The sequence below is a fragment of a genome, unplaced genomic scaffold (genome assembly GCF_019419815.1).
Source record: "Pyrus x bretschneideri cultivar Hongxiangsu unplaced genomic scaffold, Pyrus_bretschneideri_v1 Contig35, whole genome shotgun sequence".
Classification (NCBI taxonomy): Eukaryota; Viridiplantae; Streptophyta; class Magnoliopsida; order Rosales; family Rosaceae; genus Pyrus; species Pyrus x bretschneideri.
The window spans coordinates 321,950-345,810 of record NW_025999668.1 but is presented as its reverse complement, the minus strand read 5'-3'; the positions used below and the strand labels follow the sequence as shown (position 1 = coordinate 345,810).

Here is a 23,861-nt window from a genome sequence, read left to right as displayed (position 1 = left end):
TAGGCCCTAAGAGTTGTTTGAATTTCCCCTGTTTGTCTAAAAGTTGATTTCTGCATCCTAAGGGAATTCTAAGTCTTAATTTCATTACTTTGCTTGCTATTGCTTAAAGAACTTTTGTTTATCCCTATCTTTCCTTGTTAGCCAATACCCCAAGCCCCATTACAACCCTTTACTTCTATCTTGAGTGTTGTGCATTTCAATTTGTGGAGTTTGAATTTGGTATGAGCATATGGTGTCACTGGTTCTCACATCTAAGTAGTAGCATTCCATTCATGAGATCATATCTCAACACGTTTAATTACTCCAGAAATTGCGTTCTTTGTTATAACATATGTGAGTACTAGTCTTTCATGTTTACTTCAATCTTCTCACATATAACTATTGTAGGGTGTGTAGTCAGAAACTGAGTGAAAATTGAGTGCATAACTAGTGAGGAATTGAGGGAATTCTCTAAGGCATGTTACTACATTCAAAATGTGTGTTAATTGATTAAATGCGAACTAGTGAATGGTGACTATGATTAAGTATGTGCTCGAGGGGAAGGAAGACTAAAAGCTATGTGAGTAATGATCTTTGACATGTCATGTTTCATTGGAAATCCCTGAGGCAAACGTTGGAAGGTTTAGGTTATGTTTTGTTTGTTTTGTTTCGTCTTGTTTACTTTAGTTGTTTTGTTTTGCTCGAGGACTAGCAAAAGCTAAGTGTGGGGGAATTTGACAGGAGCATATTCATGCGACTTAATTAGCTTGTTCTCGTGCATTTATGTTGTGTTTCCTTAGTTATTTTAGTGTTTAAAGTCACTTTTGTGTATTTTCAGATTATAAGGCCAAAGTGTGCAAGAAGATGCAAATCGGAGCCTTTTCGAGCAAAAGAGGAATGAATGAGTTGAAGACTTGAAGAAACGATGTATTCCTACTCCAACGATGAATTCCTACCAAAACGAGGATTCCTACCCAAACAAGGATTCCTACTTGAAGTAGGAAAGTTAACCCTAGGTTTCCCGTTTTGGTAACCTTTCCTAATCTGAAACGTCCGTATTTTCTAGCCACTTTGAAGGCCTTGTAGGCACTTTAGGACACGAAACAAAGGTCCTAGGGCCCTTAAACCCCTTTGCCGTGGTTTTTCCCTTCTCCCCTTCCCTTGCCGTGCAAGGGGGGGTAGTTTTGTCCTAGGTTAGGCAATTAAACACATGCTCCTCTCCTAATTTAAAACCCTAGCCGCACCTTGCAGCCATTCCCTCTTTAATTTCTGATTTTATTTCCTAATTCTAAAAGCCTTTGATTTAATTTTAATTAACCAAAATAAGCTAGGGTTTTGTTTTCTGAAACTATATAAACTAAACCCTAAGCCGCACCCTATTCTCGCTCTTTTCTTCATTCGTTTTTCATTCTTTTCAGATTCAACCTAATTCTCTCCCTAAGCCGCAGCCACCATTCATCATTCCACCTTCAATCCGCAACTTCCATCCAATTCCAGCCATTACCCTTCTCTGCCGCAGCCACTCCACCCTTCCAGCCACCATTCCCAACCTCCATACACTTTCCCACCTCCTGGCCGCACCACCATATCCCCATAAACCCATCCCTAAACCAAAAAATCATCCAAACTCACCATAAACCTTCTCTGCCGCAGCAAGAAGAAAGGAGAAAGAAGAGCTTGAAACGTGCAGAAATTCAAAGTGGATTCGTTGGGCGTTTTAGGTGTAATCAATCTTTTGTTCTCTATGTTTAAATTCAATTTTATTTCTCTTTCTGTGAACATGAGAGGCTAAATCCCTAGTTAGCTAGGGGGTGATTCGAAACCATGTTTATGCTTGCAATATGAATTGATTACCTTTGGTTGGAATTTCATGAGTTGTGGATTCAAATTGTTTAACTGTTTGATTGATAACTTATTTGTGTATGTTTATTGAGAGTGCACGCTTAGTTTTCATGCATGAATATGATGCTAGAATATAAGTGAGTTTCACCTAATAGTTACAAACTTATATTCACAAATAGTGGAGGTTGCTTATAAACAATCGCGTTAAATGAATTCTTGGCACTAGTTTCATGCTCATCATAGTAACGAATGCCTCGCCAACACTTATAGTTTTCATGTTGCTTAATGATCTTTGATTGTATCTTTATTGTGCTTTTCACGTAAAGGACTTTTGGAGAATGTTTTGAATTGCGTATGCGCTGTCCCATCCAATTCATTAACTTAAGGAGAACTTGAAGGTTAATTTAAGCGGACCTAATTAACCCGGGGTGTTGAGTTTCATGATTCATCGAAAGACCAACTGAAAATCATCTTGTATGCAAGTGTGACATGTGTGGAGAAGAACCTTCTAGCTAGCATTCCATCCATATTTTCAAATTCGTATTTACATTCTGTTTTAATTACAATCTGTGCATTTTGTTTAATTTCGTCAAAAACTAAATCCCCCTTTACTTTGGTGTTCAATTTAGTTAGAAAGTGTCTTAGTTTCTGTTTTCTAAGTGTTTTGATTCAATTTATTACCCAAATTCGTCCAAATTAGTCAAACTGCTCAAAACTGCCCAGATTGTGTTTTTAAGGCAGTTCTGAGTGTTTAGGTGCTGTTTTGAGTCTCTTGGTTTATTTTAGTGTTTTAAGTGTTTAGTTTTGCATTCTTTGAGTCTAGTTTAGTGTTTTAACCTTTGTTTTACGTTTTTGAGTCAGTTTTCAAGTGATTTAGCAATCCCTCCTAATCCCCGGTTAAGAACGATCCATACTTATACATATACTACTGATGTTATATATAATAGCACTCAAATTAAACCCTCTTTTTGACAATTGTAGCATACATATAAGTAGGGATCGTTCTAGGCCGGGGATTAGGAGGGATTGCTAATCTAATGAAAACTGACTCAAAGATACAAAAATATGCTTTAAAACACTTAAACAAACTCAAAAGACTCTTAACTAAACTTATATGACTCAAAACAAACTTAAGAGACTCAAAACAACACAAAACAATCAAAAAGACTCAAACTAGACTCTAGGACTCAATTTGGACGAAAATAGAATTGGTTTTGACTCAAAAGACTCAAAAACACACTTTAGGACAGATTTGACACAACTAAATAAAGGGGATTGGGTTTTTAACGAATTTAAGATAAAAACAAGTAACTAAACGACTTAAACAAGGTTTGGACGAATTTGGGGATATGGATGGATGATTAGCTAGCTAGAGGGACCTTCTCCACACATGACACACTTGCATACAAATTGATTTCCAGTTGCTTTTCGATAAACCATGAACCTCAACACCCCAGATTAACCGTGACATCACTAATTAACCCTCAGATTTTCCTTAAGTTATTGGATTGGATGACATCATACGACAACCCAAAGCATTCTTCAAAAGTTCCCTACATGACATCATAATAGAGATACAATCAAAGATCATTACGTTCTATGAAAATCATAAGCATTGACAAAGCACTTGTAACTATGACATCATGATACTCATGCTAGGAATTTACTTAACATGGTTGTGAAAACAACCTTAACTACTTGTGAACATAAGTTTGTAACGATTATGTGAAACTCCCTTATATTCTAGCACCAAATTCAAGCATGCAAATTAAGTGTGCACCCTTAATCAACAAACAAGAATAAGTTATCCATCAAACGGTTAAGTAAATTGCATTCACAATTTATGAAATCACAACTGGAATTAATCAATTCATATTGCAAATATAATCATGGTTTCAAAGTCTCCTCTACCCAAAACAAAATTAGTTCCTCATGTTTACAAAACAAAGATAATTAAACTTAAACATTAAAAACAAAGATAGAATACACCTAGAAACACTCCAGGTGGCTCCTCCTTCCTTCCTTGCTGCCAACAATGGGGATTTGTGTGAATGGTGTGGTGTGAATTTGGGGTAGAGGGTGGTGGTTTTTGAGTGTTGTGGCATCAAGTATTTATAGGGTGAAGGGGAGGCACGAATTTGGGCTGAGAAGGAGAGGAATTAGGACTCCAAATCACCAAAGAACAAGGAAACTTTCAATTAGATTCCGAGGAGGACAAGGAATGGTCCTTGTGGCAGATTCTAGAACTTCTAGAAGGGTTAAATGTGGCATAAACTTAATGCACGAAAATAGGGCTTCTAGAACTTGATATTTAGGTGATTTAATGTGAAAAGGAGTCCTCTTTGAAGTTGGAATTAAGGTAGGAAAAGATTAGGATAGGATAAGATAAGATAAGGTTGGATAAGGTTTGGATAAGATAAGGAAATTTGGATAAGGTTCCTTATTTCTTGCTCTTTCCTTATCTTCTTTGCATTTGGACTTCTTTCTCTAGATTTTTAGCCTTTCCTAGCATCTCTTGACTTGAATTTCGTCCATTCACATTGCTCCATAGTTAAGCTATCCAATCCATGCCCAAAACTGCTCCAAATAGCCTCAAAATGCACTTTCTTGCTCCTTTTTCCATTAGGACCTAAAAACATACGAAAATAGCTTAAAAGACTAAAATAGATAGTAATTAAGTAACTAAATGCAAGGAAACAACATAACTAACTAGCATAAATATGCTCCTATCAACTACAATTGTCAAAAGAGGGTTTTAATTTGTGTGCTTATATATTTCGCATCACACATATTGAACACATAACATCAAGATAGAAGTTAAGGGTTGTAACGAGGCTAAGGTATTGGCTAACAAAGAAAGGTAAGGATAAACAAAAGTTCTTAAAGCAATAGCAAGCAAAGTAATGAATTTGACACTTAAATTCACTTCTAATGGCAAAAAGCAACTTTTAAACACAAGGGAACATTCATGCAACATTTAGGGTCAAAATCACTCTTTTGGACCCTTCCTTCAACAACCAACACTTGTGAGTTCATTCTCAATTATTTTCAACTCCTTTTCTTTCTTTTGAACACTTTTCTATTTTCTTTTGATTTTTCCACGAATTTTCTTCTCTTTTTTTTTTTCTTTTTTTCTTCTCTTTTCTTCTTTTGTCGTGCCCTATCATCTTCCCCCACACTCATTTTTTGCCATATATTGACCAAAGGAGTTCACTCTAAGTCGTGCTTCACTATCCTTTAAGAACCAAGGTATGGAAAGTCCTAATCTAGGCTAGGTGAGGGTAATGTGGCTAACAACGAAAATAGGCTTTGAAAAGGCTCAAGAGGGTTGATCCTACAATACATATGAAAAGGGATAGGCTTTTTGGCTCTGGCTTGACTAACAACTTCATCTTATTGTATGTTATGCAATCAATACCATGCTTTGAATGAAATGGGCATGAGTTCTAGTATTTGGAACTAAAATGAAATGCATTCTAAATAGCAACCAAGCAAAGAAAGATGAGATCATGGAACGACTTTAGAAAACAAGAAATCACAGATTATACTCTCCAAAGAACGTTATAGGCTCAAGTCTCTCAAGGATGTAGCGTTAGTTTGAGTTTCTTCCTTCAAGCATGTTACAAAAACTGATTTTCTCTTTGTAATTACATGTGAATTCATAAGCTATAACCATAACCAAGCATAAACCAAAGCATAAATCAACTTCCAGCCATGTTTACAACATTTTTTAATAGTCAAGCAATTAAAAACCAAATCCTCATCATTGTGTTGGAAGGTACCTAAGACACAAACAAACACACAAAAACAACTTAAAAACAACTCTTTTTGGGTTTTTCAAAACTGTTTTGCAATTGTTTTTGTAAATTTTCGGATTTTCTGATCAAAAGTCATAAAAACACTTCAAAACACTCTAAAAACACTTCAAAACGGTGAGAAACAACATTATAAGTGATAGGTGATAAAATCCCACGAAAATCATGTAAAATCATGCAAAAGCAATTTGTTTACCCCCCCACACTTAAATCAAACATTGTCCTCAATGTTTCACACAAAGACTCACATCCAAACAAACAATATAAACGAACTAACATGACAAAATAAAAATAATAAAGAGATAGAGATTGAGGAACGCAAATCTTATTTTGTAGCTTGAATTGGTGAATTGCCCACATCCTCTCTCGTTGAATGCATGGGTTGCCTCCCAAGAAGCGCTTGCTTTAACGTCGTGCAGCCGGACGAACATTCTTCTTATCCTCACTTGGAGCCCACGGCATGGAGTGTGATGTCCTCCACAACTTGCCCTTCAACATTTGCATAATAGGGCTTCAAACGATGCCCATTCACCTTAAATTCTTGGCCATTCCTCAAGCTTTGGATTTGAACTGCGCCATGTGGAAAAACATTAGTAACAACAAAAGGTCCAATCCACTTAGAACGTAACTTACCAGGAAATAAACGAAGGCGGGAATTAAAAAGTAAAACTTTTTGCCCTATGGAGAATGTTTTGCTTCGGATCATCTTGTCATGGAAAGCTTTGGTCTTTTCCTTGTAAATGCAAGCATTCTCATATGCTTCACGCCTAAGTTCCTCAAGTTCATTCAATTGCAACTTTCTATGCATTCCCGCCGCATCTATGTCCATGTTGAATGTCTTGATCGCCCAATGAGCCTTGTGCTCTAACTCCATGGGAAGATGACATGGCTTGCCATACACTAGCTGAAAAGGGGACATGCCTATTGGTGTCTTGTATGCCGTTCTATAAGCCCATAATGCATCTTCCAAACGCACACTCCAATCTTTTCTTGTTGGTCCAACGGTCTTCTCCAAGATGTGCTTGATTTCTCTATTGGACACCTTGGCTTGGCCATTGGTTTGGGGATGGTAAGGTGTTGAAACCTTATGTGTGACTTGATACTTCTTGAGTAGTGCTTCAATGGTACGATTACAAAAGTGAGAGCCTCCATCACTAATAAGCACTTGAGGCATCCCAAATCTAGCAAAAATGTTAGTCTTTATAAAATCTGATACAACTCTAGAATCATTAGTACGGGTGGCCTTGGCTTCCACCCATTTTGAGACATAATCCACCACAAGCAAAATATAAGTAAAACCACACGAAGATGGGAAAGGGCCCATGAAATCAATACCCCAAACATAAAAAATTTCAACATTAAAGATAGGTGTTTGCGGCATTTGGTCCCTTGCACCTATATTTCCCATTCGTTGGCAACGATCACAAGTTAAACAAAATGTTCTAGCATCTTTAAAGATTGTTGGCCAATAAAAACCACATTCTAACACTTTAAGGGCAGTGTGTTGTGTGCCAAAATGCCCACCACAAGCATAAGTATGACAAAAGGTTAGAATCGAATTAAACTCACAATCATGCACACAACGACGCACAATCTGATCTGCACAAAACTTCCACAAATAGGGGTCATCCCATACATAAAACCGTGCCTCTTTCTTTAACTTATCACATTGGTGCCTAGCTAGGGTACTTGGAACACGTTTTGACACCAAAAAATTGACCAAATAGGCATACCAAGGTTCACATACCTTAATGGACAGCAATTGTTCATCAAGGAAAGTCTCTTGGATGGGTAAGGAGTCCTCATTGCACACCAAACGACTTAAATGGTCAGCAACTACGTTCTCACTCCCTTTCTTGTCTCGAATTTCAATATCAAACTCTTGGAGAAGAAGCATCCATCTAATGAGCCGTGGTTTAGCCTCATTTTTTGTGAATAAGTACCTAAGAGCTGCATGGTCAGAAAATACAATCACTTTAGTGCCAAGTAAATATGAACAAAACTTATCTAAAGCAAACACAACGGCAAGAAGTTCTTTTTCAGTGGTAGAATAGTTTAATTGAGCATCATTCAAGGTCCTAGAAGCATAGTAGATGGCGTGGGATTGCTTATTCTTCCTTTGACCCAAAACAGCCCCTATTGCATAATCGGATGCATCACACATGAGCTCGAAAGGCAACGTCCAATCAGGTGGAAGGATGATAGGTGCCGTGGTAAGCTTGTGCTTGAGAAGCTTGAATGCCTTCTCACACTCCTCGTTGAACTCAAACACCACTTCTTTTTGTAGGAGACGGCATAGGGGTTGTGCAATCTTGGAGAAATCCTTGATAAATCACCTATAGAATCCTGCATGGCCAAGAAAAGAACGAACCTCTCTAACCGAAGTAGGAGAGGGTAAGTAACGTACAAGATCTATTTTAGACTTATCAACTTCAATTCCTTTTTCAGAGATGATATGACCCACAACTATGCCTTGTTTAACCATAAAATGACATTTTTCCCAATTTAAAACAAGGTTAGTTTCCATGCATTTTTCAAGATTAAAGTAAGATTATGCAAGCAATCATCAAATGAGTCCCCAAAGACACTAAAATCGTCCATAAATACTTCAATTATCTTTTCAACATAATATGAGAATATACTTACCATGCATCGTTGGAAAGTGGCCGGTGCATTGCATAAACCAAATGGCATACGACGATATGCAAAAGTACCAAATGGACAAGTAAAGGTGGTCTTTTCTTGATCCACCAACGCTCCTCCCGCCGAAGCATCAAGCATTTGCCTTTCAATAGGAAGAAGACCTTCATAGAAGTATTGAAGTAGAAGCTCCTCCTTTATTTGATGTTGAGGATATGATGCAACAAGGGCTTTAAAACGCTCGTAGTATGTTGGAAAAGACTCCCCTTGACTTTGTTGGATTCCGCTAATCTTCTTTCTCAGGAGAATGACTCTTGAAGTAGGAAAGAACTTTTCAAGAAACGCCCTCTTCATGCTCTCCCAAGAAGTGACCGTTCCGAGTGCTAACTCGTATAACCAATCCTTGGCCTTCTCCAAAAGTGAGAACGGGAAAGCCTTCATCTTCAAAATACTACCATCAATGTTAATTGGAGTCATGCTCGAACACACCACCTCGAACTCCTTCAAATGCTTGTTGGGATCCTCCATAGACAGTCCATGGAACTTTGGAATTTGGTGCAACAAACTTGACTTCAATTCAAATTCGTCGGTCTTGTCTTGAGCCGCCCTTGGGTATTGGATGCACAAGGGTGCAGCATTGGCCATTCCCGAAGCGGAAAGCTCCTTGATTGTACGGTTGTCCGCTGCCATGGGTTGGACTTCTTCCTCCTCCCTTGCCGTGGGTTCCTCACCCTCTTCAAGATTGGAAGCCGAGCTAGAACTTGTTGGATGAAGTTCTGGGTTCTTCTTCTTCTTTCTCAAAGTGCGCTCAAAATCGTCGTCAAAATCCAAGATGTTTGCACTAACAGGTTGAGAACTACGAGTCATAAACTAGTACCTACAAACAAACAAAGAAATAAGGTCAGTAGCTAAAACAAAAAGAAAACAAAAAGAAACAAAAAGAAACAACGGGGGATTTGAAATTTGCTAATCCCCGGCAACGGCGCCAAAAATTTGATGCGAAATATATAAGCACACAAATTAAAACCCTCTTTTGACAATTGTAGTATATGTATAAGTAGGGATCGTTCTAAACCAGGGATTAGGAGGGATTGCTAATTCACTTGAAAACTGACTCAAAAACGTAAAACAAAGGTTAAAACACTAAACTAGACTCAAAGAGTGCAAAACTAAGCACTAGAACACTAAAACAAACCAAAAGACTCAAAACAGCAACAAAACACTCAAAACTGCCTTAAAAACACAATCTGGGCAGTTTTGAACACCTAACACTAATTTGGACGAAAATAGGTTTGGTTTTGACTCAAAAGACTCTAAAACACACTTTTGGACAGATTTGGAACAAGTAAAAAAAGGGGATTTGTTTTTGGACGAATTTAAAAGAAAACAAGTAACTTAAAACTTAAAACAGATTTTTTGGACGAATTTGAATAAAACCAATGGATGATGGACTAGCCAAGGGATACTTCTCCACACATGATACATTCAAACATAAGTTGATTTCCAGTTGCTTTTCGATAAACCATGAACCTCAACACCCCAGATTAACCGTGACATCACTAATTAACCCTCAGATTTCCCTTAAGTTATTGGATTGGATGACATCATACGACAACCCAAAGCATTCTTCAAAAGTCCCCTACATGACATCATAATAGAGATACAATCAAAGATCATTACGTTTAATGGAAATCATAAGTATTGACAAAGCACTTGTAACTATGACATCATGATACGCATGCTAGGAATTTACTTAACATGATTGTGAAAACAACCTTAACTACTTGTGAATATAAAGTTGAAACGATTATGTGAAACTCCCTTATATTCTAGCACCAAATCGTTTCATCTGTGGTGAATCCTCCCCTAGGGTTTCTCGATTTGAAACTTCTACTTGGCCACTGGTTTGGGGGTGATAAGGTGTGGAAACCTTATGCAACACGTTGTACTTCTCGAGCAACGCCGCAATGGTACGGTTGCAAAAATGTGACCCACCATCGCTTATGAGCACTCGAGGCATCCCAAATCTAGAGAAAATGTTAGATTTTACAAAATCTGCAACAACTCTAGAATCGTTAGTTCGGGTGGCTTTAGCTTCCACCCACTTTGACACATAATCAACGGCAAGTAAAATGTACGTAAAACCAAAAGACATAGGGAACGGACCCATAAAATTAATACCCCAAACATCAAAGATTTCAACAACAAGGATTGGGGTTTGCGGCATTTGGTCTCTTTGGCCTACGTTGTTTAGAGATGCTAGGGCTTTTTGCTTAACATGTGATAGATGTCAAAAGACGTCAAAAATTTGATGCGAACTAAGTAAGCACACAAATTAAAACCCTCTTGTGACAATTGTAGTATATGAATAAGTAGGGATCGTTCTTAACCAGGGATTAGGAGGGATTGCAAAATCACTTGGAAACTGACTCAAAAACGTAGAATAAAGTTTAAAACACTAAACTCGACTCAAAGAATGCAAAACTAAACAATAAAACACTAAAACAAATCAAAAGACTCAAAACAGCCCCAAAACACTCAAAACTGCCTTAAAAACACTTTCTGGGCAGTTTTGAGCACTTTGGTGAATTTGGACGAATTTATGTAATCAAATGAATCAAAACACTTATAAACACAAACTAAGACACTTTCTAACTAAATTGGACACTAAAGTAAAGGGGGATTGAGGTTTTGACGAAATTAAAATAAATGCACAGATTGTAATTTAAAGGTAGAATGTAAATATGAATGTGATGAAAATATGGATGAATGCTAGCTAGAAGGTTCTTCTCCACACAATCACACTTGCATACAAGATGATTTTCGGTTGGTCTTTCGATGAATTATGAAACTCAACACCCCGGGTTAATTAGGTCCGCTTAAATTAACCGTCAAGTTTTCCTTAAGTTAATGAATTGGATGGGTTAGCGCAACGCAATTCAAAACATTCTCTAAAAGTCCTTTACGTGAAAAGCACAATAAAGATACAATCAAAGATCATTAAGCATCATGAAAACTATAAGTGTTGACGAGGCATTCGTTACTATGATGAGCATGAAACTAGTGCCAAGAATTCATTTAACGCGATTGTTTATAAGCAACCTCCACTACTTGTGAAAATAAGTTCATAACTATTAGGTGAAATTCACTTATATTCTAGCGTCATATTCATGCATGAAAATTAAGCGTGCACTCTCAATCAACATACATAAATAAGTTATCGATCAAGCAGTTAAACAAATTGAATTCACCATTCATGAAATTCCAACCAAAAGTAATCAATTCATATTGCAAGCATAAACATGGTTTCGAATCACCCCTAGCTAAATAGGGATTTAGCCTCTCATGTTCACGAAAAGAAAAATACAATTGAATTTAAACATAAAGCACAAAAGATTGATTACACCTAGAACGCCTAACGAATCCACGTGAATTTCGGCGCGTCCAAGCTCCTCTTTCTCCTTTCTTCTTGCTGCGGCAGTGAGGTTAAATGGTGTTGGTGGATGATTTGCGGGTTTAGGGATGGATTTATGGAGGTTGGGTGGTGCGGCAAGGTGGTGGAGTGATGGAGGAAGGATGGTATGGTGGCTGGAAGGGTGGAGGAAAGGTGCGGCTGTGTTGGATGGTGGCTGCACTGGCTGGGGAAAGGCACGGCAATAATGGGAATTGGCTGATGGGATGCACGGTTGATGGGGGAGAATAAGGGGAGTTGCGGCTTAGGATGAATAATGGGATTGTAGTGACGGCTATGGGAGAATAATTAGAACGCTTAGGGTTTGGATGATGGATGGGAGATGCGGCTTAGAGAAAAATATGTGAATGTTGAAGTCCCCATATGGTGCGGCTGCATGGGGAAATATGAATGAATGGAATCAAAAATTGCGGCTGCTAGCTTTTTTTGTCAATATGTGGCTGAATGGTTTAAAAATATGAATGCATGCAATGAATTAGGTCGGCTAGGTGATGCGAACTAATTAAGCACACAAATTTAAAACCCTCTTGTGACAATTGTAGTAAAGATGCAAGTAGGGATCGTTCTAGACCGGGGATTAGGAGGGATTACTAAATCACTTGGACACTGACTCAAAAACGTAAAACAAACGTTAAAAACACTAAACTAGACTCAAAGAATGCAAAACTAAACAATAAAACACTAAAACAAACCAAAAGACTCAAAGAATACAAAACACTTATAAACACAAACTAAGACACTTTCTAACTAAATTGGACACTAAAGTAAAGGGGGTTTGAGATTTTTACGAAAATAAATCAAATGCACAAATTGTAATTTAAAGGCAGAACTTAAATATGAATGTGATGAAATATGGAATGAATGCTAGCTAGAAGGTTCTTCTCCACACATGTCACACTTGCATACAAAATGACTTTAAGTTGGTCTTTCGATAAATTATGGAACTCGACACTCCAAGTTAATTAGGTCCGCTTAAATTAACCTTCAAATTTCCCTAGAATCATTGAATTGGATGAATATGCATCGCAAACAAATTATTCCTAACAAGTTTTCTATATGAATAGCATGATAAAGATACAAGTTAGAATCATTACGTTCTTTGGAAATTATAAGCATCGACAAGGCATTTGTAACTATGAAAAGCATGATACTCTTGCCAGGAATTCAATTAACGCGATTGTTTATAAGCAACCTCCACTACTTGTGAATATAAGTTCATAACTATTAGGTGAAACTCACTTATATTCTAGCGTCAAATTCATGCATGAACATTAAGCGTGCACTCTCAATAAACATACACAAACAAGTTATCAATCAAACAGTTAAATGAATTGAATCCAACATTCATGAAATTCCAACCAAAAGTAATCAATTCATATTGCAAGTATAACCATGGTTTCGAATCACCCCCTAGCTAACTAGGGGGATTTAGCCTCTCATGTTCGCAAAAAGAGAAATACAATTGAATTTAAACATAAAGAACAAAGGATGGATTACACCTCGATAGCCCAACGAATCTACTTGAATTTCTGCGCGTCTAAGTCCTCTTTCCTCTTCTCCTTGCTGCGGCAGTGAGGTTAAATGAATGATTTGGATGTTATTTTGGGTTGGGGATGGATTTAGGGAGGATTGGTGGTGCGGCAAGGTGGTGGAGTGATGGGGGAAAGCTGGAATGGTCGCTGGAAGGTGGAGGAAAAGCTGCGGCAGTGATGGGAAAATGTGGAAGATGGCTGCGGCTGATTGTGAAAAATATGTGGAAGATGTCTTGCGGCAGCAAGGAATTATATGATATATTGGCTGATTATTGTATTAGGTTTAATATGGAGGAATTAGGGTGTGAATGGATGCACGGATTGATGGGAAAATATGGGAAAAAGTGGCTGAATAAAGAATGGAATGAATGGGATATGGTAAGGTGGCTGCGGCAATGGGATAAATTGGGAGAGAATGAGTGTTAGGGTATGGAATGCACGGTTTTGGAATGAATAATGGGAGAGAGTGCATGCGGCTAAAGGCCAAAAAAATGGGATAATGGGCTGCATAAAAAAATATGAATGAATGGGATATTAGCGGCTCATTTGGAATGGATGGATGCGGATTGAATTAGGGTGAATGGTTGATGGGGGGGGGGGCCACGGGCAGAGATGGGAGAAAAGGTATAAAGTGGCTGCATGATGTGAGAAAAAGGATGGGGTTTTGCGGCTAGGGTTAGGAAAATGTATGATTTCAGAAAACTAATCCTAGCTTATTTAAAATTAAATCAAAGGCTTACGAAAATAGGAAATTAAAACATAAATATAAAGGTGCGGCTAGGATAATTAGGGTGATTAGGGTCTTGGTTTTGTGTCCTAAAGTGCCTATAAGGCCATCAAAGTGGCTAGAAAATACGGACGTTTAAGTTTAGGAAAGGTTACCAAAACGGGAAACTTAGGGTTAACTTTCCTAAAATAGGAAGCCTTGTTTGAGTAGGATTCTTCGTTTTGGTAAGAATTCATCGTTGGCGTAGGAATTCGTCGTTTCTTCAAGTCTTCAACTCATTCATTCCTCTTTCGCTCCAAAAGACTCCAATTTGCATCTTCTTGCACACTTTGGCCTTATAATCTGAAAATACACAAAAGTGGCCTTAAACACTAAAACAACTAAGTAAACACAACATAAATGCACGAGAACAAGCTAATTAAGTCGCATGAATATGCTCCTATCACTAGGGTCCAACTAAAAGGGTACGGCTGAGATTATAATTAGGGTGATTAAGGTTAGGGTTTAAGTGAATGATATTGGACACAAATGCCCCCCCCTTGCACGGCAAGGGAAGGAAAAGAAAGTGCAAAGGCACGGCTTGGGCTTTAAAGTGGGCTAGGGCCTTGGTCTTGTGTACTAAAGTGTATACAAGGCCTACAAAGTGGCTAGAAAATACGGACGTTTAAGTTTAGGAAAGGTTACCAAAACGGGAAACTTAGGGTTAACTTTCCTACTTCAAGTAGGAAAGTTTGTTTGAGTAGGATTCCTCGTTTTGGTAAGAATTCATCGTTGGAGTAGGAATTCGTCGTTTCTTCAAATCTTCAACTCATTCATTCCTCTTTCGCTCCAAAAGACTCCAATTTGCATCTTCTTGCACACTTTGGACTTATAATCTGAAAATACACAAAAGTAGCCTTAAACACTAAAATAGCTAAGTAAACACAACATAAATGCACGAGAACAAGCTAATTAAGTCGCATGAATATGCTCCTATCAAATTCCCCCACACTTAACTTTTGCTAGTCCTCGAGCAAAACAAAACAACTAAACTAAACAAAACGAAACAAAACAAACAAAACATAACCTAAACCTTCCAACGTTTGCCTCAGGGATTTCCAATGAAACATGACATATCAAAGATCATTACTCACATAGCTTTTAGTCTTCCTTCCCCTCGAGCACATACTTAATCATAGTCACCATTCACTAGTTCGCATTTAATCAATTAAAACACATTTTGAAAGTAGTAACATGCCTTAGAGAATTCCCTCAATTCCTCACTAGTTATGCACTCAATTTTCACTCAGATTTTGTGACTACACACCCTACACTAGTTATATGTGAGAAGATTGATGTAAACATGAAAGACTAGTACTCACATACATTAGAACAAAGAGCACAATTTCTGGAGTAATTAAACATGTTTAGATATGATCTCATGAATGGAATGCTACTACTTAGATGCGAGAACCAGTGACACCATATGCTCATACCAAATTCAATCTCCACAATTGAAATGCACAACACTCAAGATAGAAGTCAAGGGTTGTAACGGGGCTTGGGGTATTGGCTAACAAGGAAAGGTAGGGATAAACAAAAGTTCTTTAAGCAATAGCAAGCAAAGTATTGAAATTAAGTTCTAGAATTCCCTTAGAATGCAGAAATCAACTTTTTGACAAATAGGGAAGATTCAAACAACTCTTAGGGCCTAATTCATTGTTTTGGGCCCTTACTTCAACAAACAATACTTTTCAACTCTTTTTTTTTTTTCACTTTTTTATTTTTTTTTTTTTTTTTTTTTTTTTTTTTTTTTTTTTGCAATTCTAGCCGTGCCTATGGCACATAACTCACCTCCATCATCCTTCCCCCACACTTATTTTCTGCAACACATTAATCAAAAGGAATTTATTGCTTACTATGCTTCAAGAACAAGGGTAAGGATGGTCCTATTCTAGGCTAGGTGAGGATGATGTGGGTTAACAAAGAACATGGCTAACACGGCTCAAGGGGGTTAAACTTAACCACAAAATGAGTGAAGGGCACATGGCTATTTGGCTTAGATGGTGGTCACTACACAACTTCATCTTGAATATGTGTTATGCAAATCAATAACATGCTTTGAATGAAATGGGCATGAGTTCTAGCATTTGGAACTAAGTGATGAAACGCCTTCTAAGTAGTAACCAAGCAATGAATAATGAGATCATGCAACGACTTTAGAAAACATTAATGCACAGATTTTAACTCTCCAAATAACGTTTAGGCTCAAGTCTCACCGGGATGTAGCGTTTGTTTAAGTTCCTTCCTTCAAGCATGTTACAAAAACTAATTTTTATCATTTGTGATTACATGTGAATTCGTAAACTATAACTACAAACAAGCATAAACCAAAGAGTATATCAAACGTCCATCCATGTTTGTAACTTTCTTTAACCATCATGCAATTAAAAACCAAATCCTCATCATTGTGTTGGAAGGTACCCTACGACACAAACAAACACACAAAAACAACTCTTTTTGGGTTTTTCAAAACAATTTTTCAAATTTTTATGGGATTTTCGGATTTTTAAGTCAACACACTCTAAAACACTCTAAAATGGCTTAAAAACACTTAAAAACAGTGGGAAACAAGTTTAGACATGTTAGGTGGTAAAACCCTACGAATTTCATGCAAAACTATATTAAAATAGAATGTTACCCCCCCACACTTAAACTAAACATTGTCCTCAATGTTTTAGACACAATAAAAAACATTACACAAAACATAAAGTAAGCAACAAAGGAAAGGGTTTAGGGACGCAAATCTGAGTGTGGAGCGATTCCCAAGTTCTTCCTTTGTTGATTGCATGGGTTGCCTCCCAAGTAGCGCTTTCTTTTACGTCTTGCAGCCGGACGACCTTCTTTTAATCTCCACTAGGGCTCACGGCATGGAATGGGATCTTCTCCACAACATGCCCTTCAACACTTCCATAATACGGCTCAATGAATGGGCGGGGATAATGATCCTCCCTGATGGTGGTGCTTCGGTTCCGAACATCCATGTAACTGCTCCCACCACCTTTAAATCGGTTGCTCACCTGCATCACAGAAAGTAACAACCTATTATTTGAAATGGGTATTGGAATTGGGCTTGGCAACTTACAAACATATTGTAGTGAAAGCTCAAAATCGGCAGCCCTATCAACAATGTCCCCATTTGAAGTTTCGGCCATATTGGGTGGTTGTAGGGCAATCACTCCAAGTTCTTCTCCACTGGTGGTGCTTGATACATCCTTCATGGTAAGTGTGGATCCTTTCGGCCCTTTGTCCTTATGCACATCTACAACAAAACAAGAATGACTATCGTTAGGATTCTTACTAGAGTCATAAACATTGAATTTAATTATTTCACCACCAAACTGCATTGTTAGTGCTCCCTTGGCCACATCGATCTTTGTTTGAGCTGTTTTCATGAACAGACGGCCTAGCAAGAGTGGCAATGATGGAGCATCGCTCGAATCCTCCATTTCTAAGACATAAAAATCTGCAGGAAAGATGAGATGATTGACCTGCACTAAAACATCCTCAAGGACTCCCTTGGGATAAACATTAGAACGATCGGCCAACTGAATTATAACACCATCTTGTTTTAACTCACCAAGGTTCATAGATGCATAAATGGAATATGGCATGACATTAATAGAAGCACCTAAATCTAACATGCATTGTTTAAATCTCATGTTTCCAATTGTGCATGGGATAGTAAAGCTCCCTGGATCCTTACATTTTGGAGGCAACTTTCGTTGCAAAACCGCAGATACATTTTCACTTACTTTCACAACTTCTTTGTTTGAAATCCTTTTCCTAGTTGTGCATAACTCTTTTAAAAACTTTGCATACCTGGGCACTTGCTTAATGGCATCAAGTAAAGGAATGTTTACTTGGACCTTCCTAAACGTCTCCAGAATGTCCTTCTCCTGGTCCTCCTTCTTTGTTTGCATGAACCTACTAGGAAAAGGCACATTGAAAGGAAAAACATTAGTCGGAACCGAATTTGACACATTCTTACCCTTTTTGGCCGAATTAGACAATTTGGAGTCATTTGAAACTTGCGGCAAGGGTGTTTCCACCTTTGCCGTGGGTTGGCTTGCTTTTTCCTCTTCAATTCTCCGTCTTTCATCCTCTTCGGGGCTTGATGGTGATGGTTTGGATGTAATGCCAACTTCCTTGCCACTTCTCAAGGTAATTGCGTTGGCCATTTCGAACCCTCCCTTTGGGTTTGGAATGGTTGAGCTTGGGAGTTGGCCTTGCTCACGAAACTTCCCCACAAAATCTGCAATCTGCCCAATTTGTCTCTCTAATTGCTCCACCCTATTATCTTGGTTTTGCATGGCTTTGGCTTGATTTTCTTGTCCCTGAGACAAATTCGTTAGTAACTTAAGAAGTGTATCATTATCTAAAGTGTTACCTGAACTTGTTTGGGCAGATTGTGGAGGTGCTTGTGTGGGGACGTATGGCTTGGTGAAGAAGCCCGGGGGTTGTTGCCTAAAGCCTCCTTGTTGTGGTGGTTGTTGGGGCTCCCTCCACTTGAAGTTCGGGTGGTCTCTCCAACCTGGATTATAAGTGTTCGAGTACGGATCGTTCCTTGGTTGGTTTTGGCCCTGAAATCCAATTGCGTTGGCGCTTTCCCATCCACCATTTTCTATGAGTTGTGGACACTTCTCAGAAGCATGTCCTTGGATCGAACACACCCCGCATACAATTGGTCCTTGCATCCTCATGCCTTCGGCCATCTGAGACACAATGGAAGTAAGATTAGCTAACTGTGAATGAATATCGGGGGTGGAACTTACCTCATGCACTTGCTGCCGTGGGGGTCCTCTTTGGCCTACTCCTTCGTATTGTTGAGTGTTCAACGCTCGGTTAGCAATCAACACCTTGGCATCCATGGGCGTCTTGTCCACCAATGCTCCACCCGCCGAGGCATCGAGCATTTGACGTTCGATAGGTAGGAGCCCCTCGTAGAAGTATTGCAGAAGCAACTCCTCCTTCATCTGATGCTGTGGACAAGAAGCAACAAGAGATTTAAAACGTTCGTAATACGTAGGAAAAGACTCACCATCTTCTTGCTGTATACCACTTATCCTTTTACGTAAAAGGATGATTCGAGAAGTTGGGAAGAACTTCTCCAAATATGCCCTCTTCATGCTTTCCCATGATGTGACGGTTCCGGGAGCTAGCTCGTACAACCAATCTTTGGCTTTGTCCATCAAAGAAAATGGAAAAGCCTTCATCTTCAATTAACTTCCGTCAACGTTGACGGGAGTCATGCTTAAGCACACCACCTCAAATTCCTTCAGGTGCTTATTCGGATCCTCCATGGCCAACCCATGGTATTTCGGAATATGGTGGAGCAAGCTTGACTTCAACTCGAACTCCTCTGTCTTCCCTTCGACAGGTGGGGGATATTGGATACACAAAGGTGCTGCATTACCCAATCCCGAAGCCGCAAGCTGCTTGAGTGTCCGGGTGTCCACGGCCATGACTTGTGGTTCTTCAAATACTCTTGCTGTGGGTTCCTCCTCCTCCTCTAGGACTTGTTCCTCGAGGTCAGATTCCGGGCTTGGTGGATTTGGTTCGTGTTGCTTCCTCGTCCGTCTCAAAGTCCTCTCAAAATCGCTGTCAAAGTCTGAGATATGCTCACGAATCGGTTGAGAACTCCGAGTCATACACTAGTACCTAAAACAAGGAAAACAAAACAAGGTCAGAATCTTTAACAAAAACTAAATTAAACAGAAAATAACAATCCAAGGGATTAGCAAAGTTGCTAATCCCCGGCAACGGCGCCAAAAATTTGATGCGAACTAAGTAAGCACACAAATTAAAACCCTCTTGTGACAATTGTAGTATATGAATAAGTAGGGATCGTTCTTAACCGGGGATTATGAGGGATTGCAAAATCACTTGGAAACTGACTAAAAAACGTAGAATAAAGTTTAAAACACTAAACTAGACTCAAAGAATGCAAAACTAAACAATAAAACACTAAAACAAATCAAAAGACTCAAAACAGCCCCAAAACACTCAAAACTGCCTTAAAAACACTTTGGTGAATTTGGACGAATTTATGTAATCAAATGAATCAAAACACTTATAAACACAAACTAAGACACTTTCTAACTAAATTGGACACTAAAGTAAAGGGGGATTGAGGTTTTGACGAAATTAAAATAAATGCACAGATTGTAATTTAAAGGCAGAATGTAAATATGAATGTGATGAAAATATGGATGAATGCTAGCTAGAAGGTTCTTCTCCACACATGTCACACTTGCATACAAGATGATTTTCGGTTGGTCTTTCGATGAATTATGAAACTCAACACCCCGGGTTAATTAGGTCCGCTTAAATTAACCGTCAAGTTTTCCTTAAGTTAATGAATTGGATGGGTTAGCGCAACGCAATTCAAAACATTCTCTAAAAGTCCTTTACGTGAAAAGCACAATAAAGATACAATCAAAGATCATTAAGCATCATGAAAACTATAAGTGTTGACGAGGCATTCGTTACTATGATGAGCATGAAACTAGTGCCAAGAATTCATTTAACGCGATTGTTTATAAGCAACCTCCACTACTTGTGAAAATAAGTTCATAACTATTAGGTGAAATTCACTTATATTCTAGCGTCATATTCATGCATGAAAATTAAGCGTGCACTCTCAATCAACATACATAAATAAGTTATCGATCAAGCAGTTAAACAAATTGAATTCACCATTCATGAAATTCCAACCAAAAGTAATCAATTCATATTGCAAGCATAAACATGGTTTCGAATCACCCCTAGCTAAATAGGGATTTAGCCTCTCATGTTCACGAAAAGAAAAATACAATTGAATTTAAACATAAAGCACAAAAGATTGATTACACCTAGAACGCCTAACGAATCCACGTGAATTTCGGCGCGTCCAAGCTCCTCTTTCTCCTTTCTTCTTGCTGCGGCAGTGAGGTTAAATGGTGTTGGTGGATGATTTGCGGGTTTAGGGATGGATTTATGGAGGTTGGGTGGTGCGGCAAGGTGGTGGAGTGATGGAGGAAGGATGGTATGGTGGCTGGAAGGGTGGAAGAAAGGTGCGGCTGTGTTGGATGGTGGCTGCACTGGCTGGGGAAAGGCACGGCAATAATGGGAATTGGCTGATGGGATGCACGGTTGATGGGGGAGAATAAGGGGAGTTGCAGCTTAGGATGAATAATGGGATTGTAGTGATGGCTATGGGAGAATAATTAGAAGGCTTAGGGTTTGGATGATGGATGGGAGATGCGGCTTAGAGAAAAATATGTGAATGTTGAAGTCCCCATATGGTGCGGCTGCATGGGGAAATATGAATGAATGGAATCAAAAATTGCGGCTGCTAGCTTTTTTTGTCAATATGTGGCTGAATGGTTTAAAAATATGAATGCATGCAATGAATTAGGTCGGCTAGGGTCCAACTAAAAGGGTACGGCTGAGATTATAATTAGGGTGATTAGGGTTAGGGTTTAAGTGAATGATATTGGACACAAATGCCCCCCCTTGCACGGCAAGGGAAGGAAAAGAAAGTGCAAAGGCACGGCTTGGGCTTTAAAGTGGGCTAGGGCCTTGGTCTTGTGTACTAAAGTGTATACAAGGCCTACAAAGTGGCTAGAAAATACGGACGTTTAAGTTTAGGAAAGGTTACCAAAACGGGAAACTTAGGGTTAACTTTCCTACTTCAAGTAGGAAAGTTTGTTTGAGTAGGATTCCTCGTTTTGGTAAGAATTCATCGTTGGAGTAGGAATTTGTCGTTTCTTCAAATCTTCAACTCATTCATTCCTCTTTCGCTCCAAAAGACTCCAATTTGCATCTTCTTGCACACTTTGGACTTATAATCTGAAAATACACAAAAGTAGCCTTAAACACTAAAATAGCTAAGTAAACACAACATAAATGCACGAGAACAAGCTAATTAAGTCGCATGAATATGCTCCTATCAAATTCCCCCACACTTAACTTTTGCTAGTCCTCGAATTTGAACAAGGGGATGCCCGAATTTGAACAAAGTAAGGAATGTCCGAATTTGAACAAAGTGAATAAAGTCCAAATAAAATCAGAAAAAGGGGATGCCCGAATTTGAACAAGTAAGGAATGTCCTTGCCTTGCAAGGAATCAGAAATTAAACCCCTTGCATAGTAAGGAAAGGAAATTTAAGGTAAGTTATGAAATTAGTGCAAAAGAAGGAAAATTCAATTCCTTGCAAGAAATCAGAAATTAGGACTTTAGGGAAAGTTTTAGAACTAGGAAAGTGAATTAAACTAGGAAATAAGAATTTAAAATCTGGAAACACAAGGGAAGGTGCGGCATAAAGTTTAGGGAAAGGTAAGGCACAAAACAAGAGGTATTGGAATAAGGGAAAGGTCCTAACACATATGGAAAATAGGGAAGTTTACACAAAGAAGGGGAAACAAGCTTCTTTGCACGGCAAGGAAGGGAAAGTTTGCAAAGAGCCTTTGTTTGTTGTCCAAGGGTGCTCGGGAGCCATTGTGAACACGAAAGTTCCTTGAAACAAGAAACAAGAATAACGTGTACAAAATAATATTTTGTGTTTATTGATTTTGGGGTTACGATCTCTTTGTAATTTGATCCTCTGATTCTATCTCCGTAAGATGTAGATTTGTTGATCCAAGGGCCGTCGAGGCTTGATCTTGGATGAACAGTTGTAAGTTTCTTCAAGGGCCGTCGGGGCTTGATCTTGAAGGTTGATGGAAGTTTCTTCAAGGGCCTTCAGGGCTTGATCTTGAATGTTGATGGATGAGCGGATCTTCAAGGGCTTTTGGGCTTGATCTTGAAGAACGGTTGGTTTTCTTCAAGGGCCGTCGAGGCTTGATCTTGAATGAACAGTTGGTTTTCTTCAAGGGGGGCTTTTGGGCTTGATCTTGAAGAATGGGTGTATGGGTTTGTGGATGAGTTGTTGATCCAAAGGGCCGTCGGGGCTTGATCTAAGGATGAACAGTTAATGAATGATGAACACTTTCTTCAAGGGCCGTCGGGGCTTGATCTTGAAAAATGGTTGTGTGGATTTCTTCAAGGGCCGTTGGGGCTTGATCTTGAAGGAAGATTTAACGAAGAACGAAGAGTGCTTTCTTGATCCTTCAGAATTCTTGGGAATTTGGATGCTTGAGAGCTTTGGAGTTTCAAAGTTTCAAGGATTTGGGGAATTCTCTCCCAATTTTGGAGTAGAGAAATGTATTTGTGAATTCCTTGATGCTTGATACCTTGATGGAGAAGCCTATTTATAGGCTTTGAGAATGAATCACCACCACAAAATATTTTTTTCTTTTCCAAGCACCATTGCCTAATTTTCCCACTTAATGCAATATTGAAATTGAAGTGGTGTAACTTATTGCCTAATTTCCCACTTAATACCATTTAAAACTTGAAGTGGTGTAACTTATGGTCTAATTTCCCACTTAATACCATTTTAAACTTGAAGTGGTGTAACTTATGGCTTAATTTCCCACTTAACACCATTTTAAACTTGAAATGTGTATGCTTTGTCATTGCCCAAATGAGAAAAACTTGCTTTGATCCGTAATGGATTGAAGTATGCTTGCCTTGTCATTGCCCAACATGAGAAGAAAAACTTGTTTTGATCCTCAATGGATTGAAATGTACTTGCCTTGTCATTGCCCAAAATGAGAAGAAAAACTTGTTTAATCCTTCAAGGGTATTTCTCCCTATTTTGTTGAGTCACACGCCACGTGTATAATTTGTACAACACGTGGCGTATGCCATGTATGCCTTGACACGTCAAAACTTTAATGCATTGGTGAACATTTGTTTTACTGAAATTTCGATGTCTACAAATGCCCCCA

The 23,861-nt window shown here is 38.7% G+C and overlaps 1 protein-coding gene across 1 annotated transcript in view; it reads right to left on the bottom strand.

Moving 5' to 3' along the window:
* Positions 1-16,892: 16,892 nt before the first annotated feature.
* Positions 16,893-23,861, bottom strand: part of LOC103943722 — a 31,650-nt gene continuing 24,681 nt past the window's right edge. The window contains exon 3 of the mRNA XM_048591696.1: positions 16,893-17,066. Coding sequence (XP_048447653.1) covers positions 16,893-17,066 — 174 coding nt within the window. The remainder of the gene's footprint in view (positions 17,067-23,861) is intronic.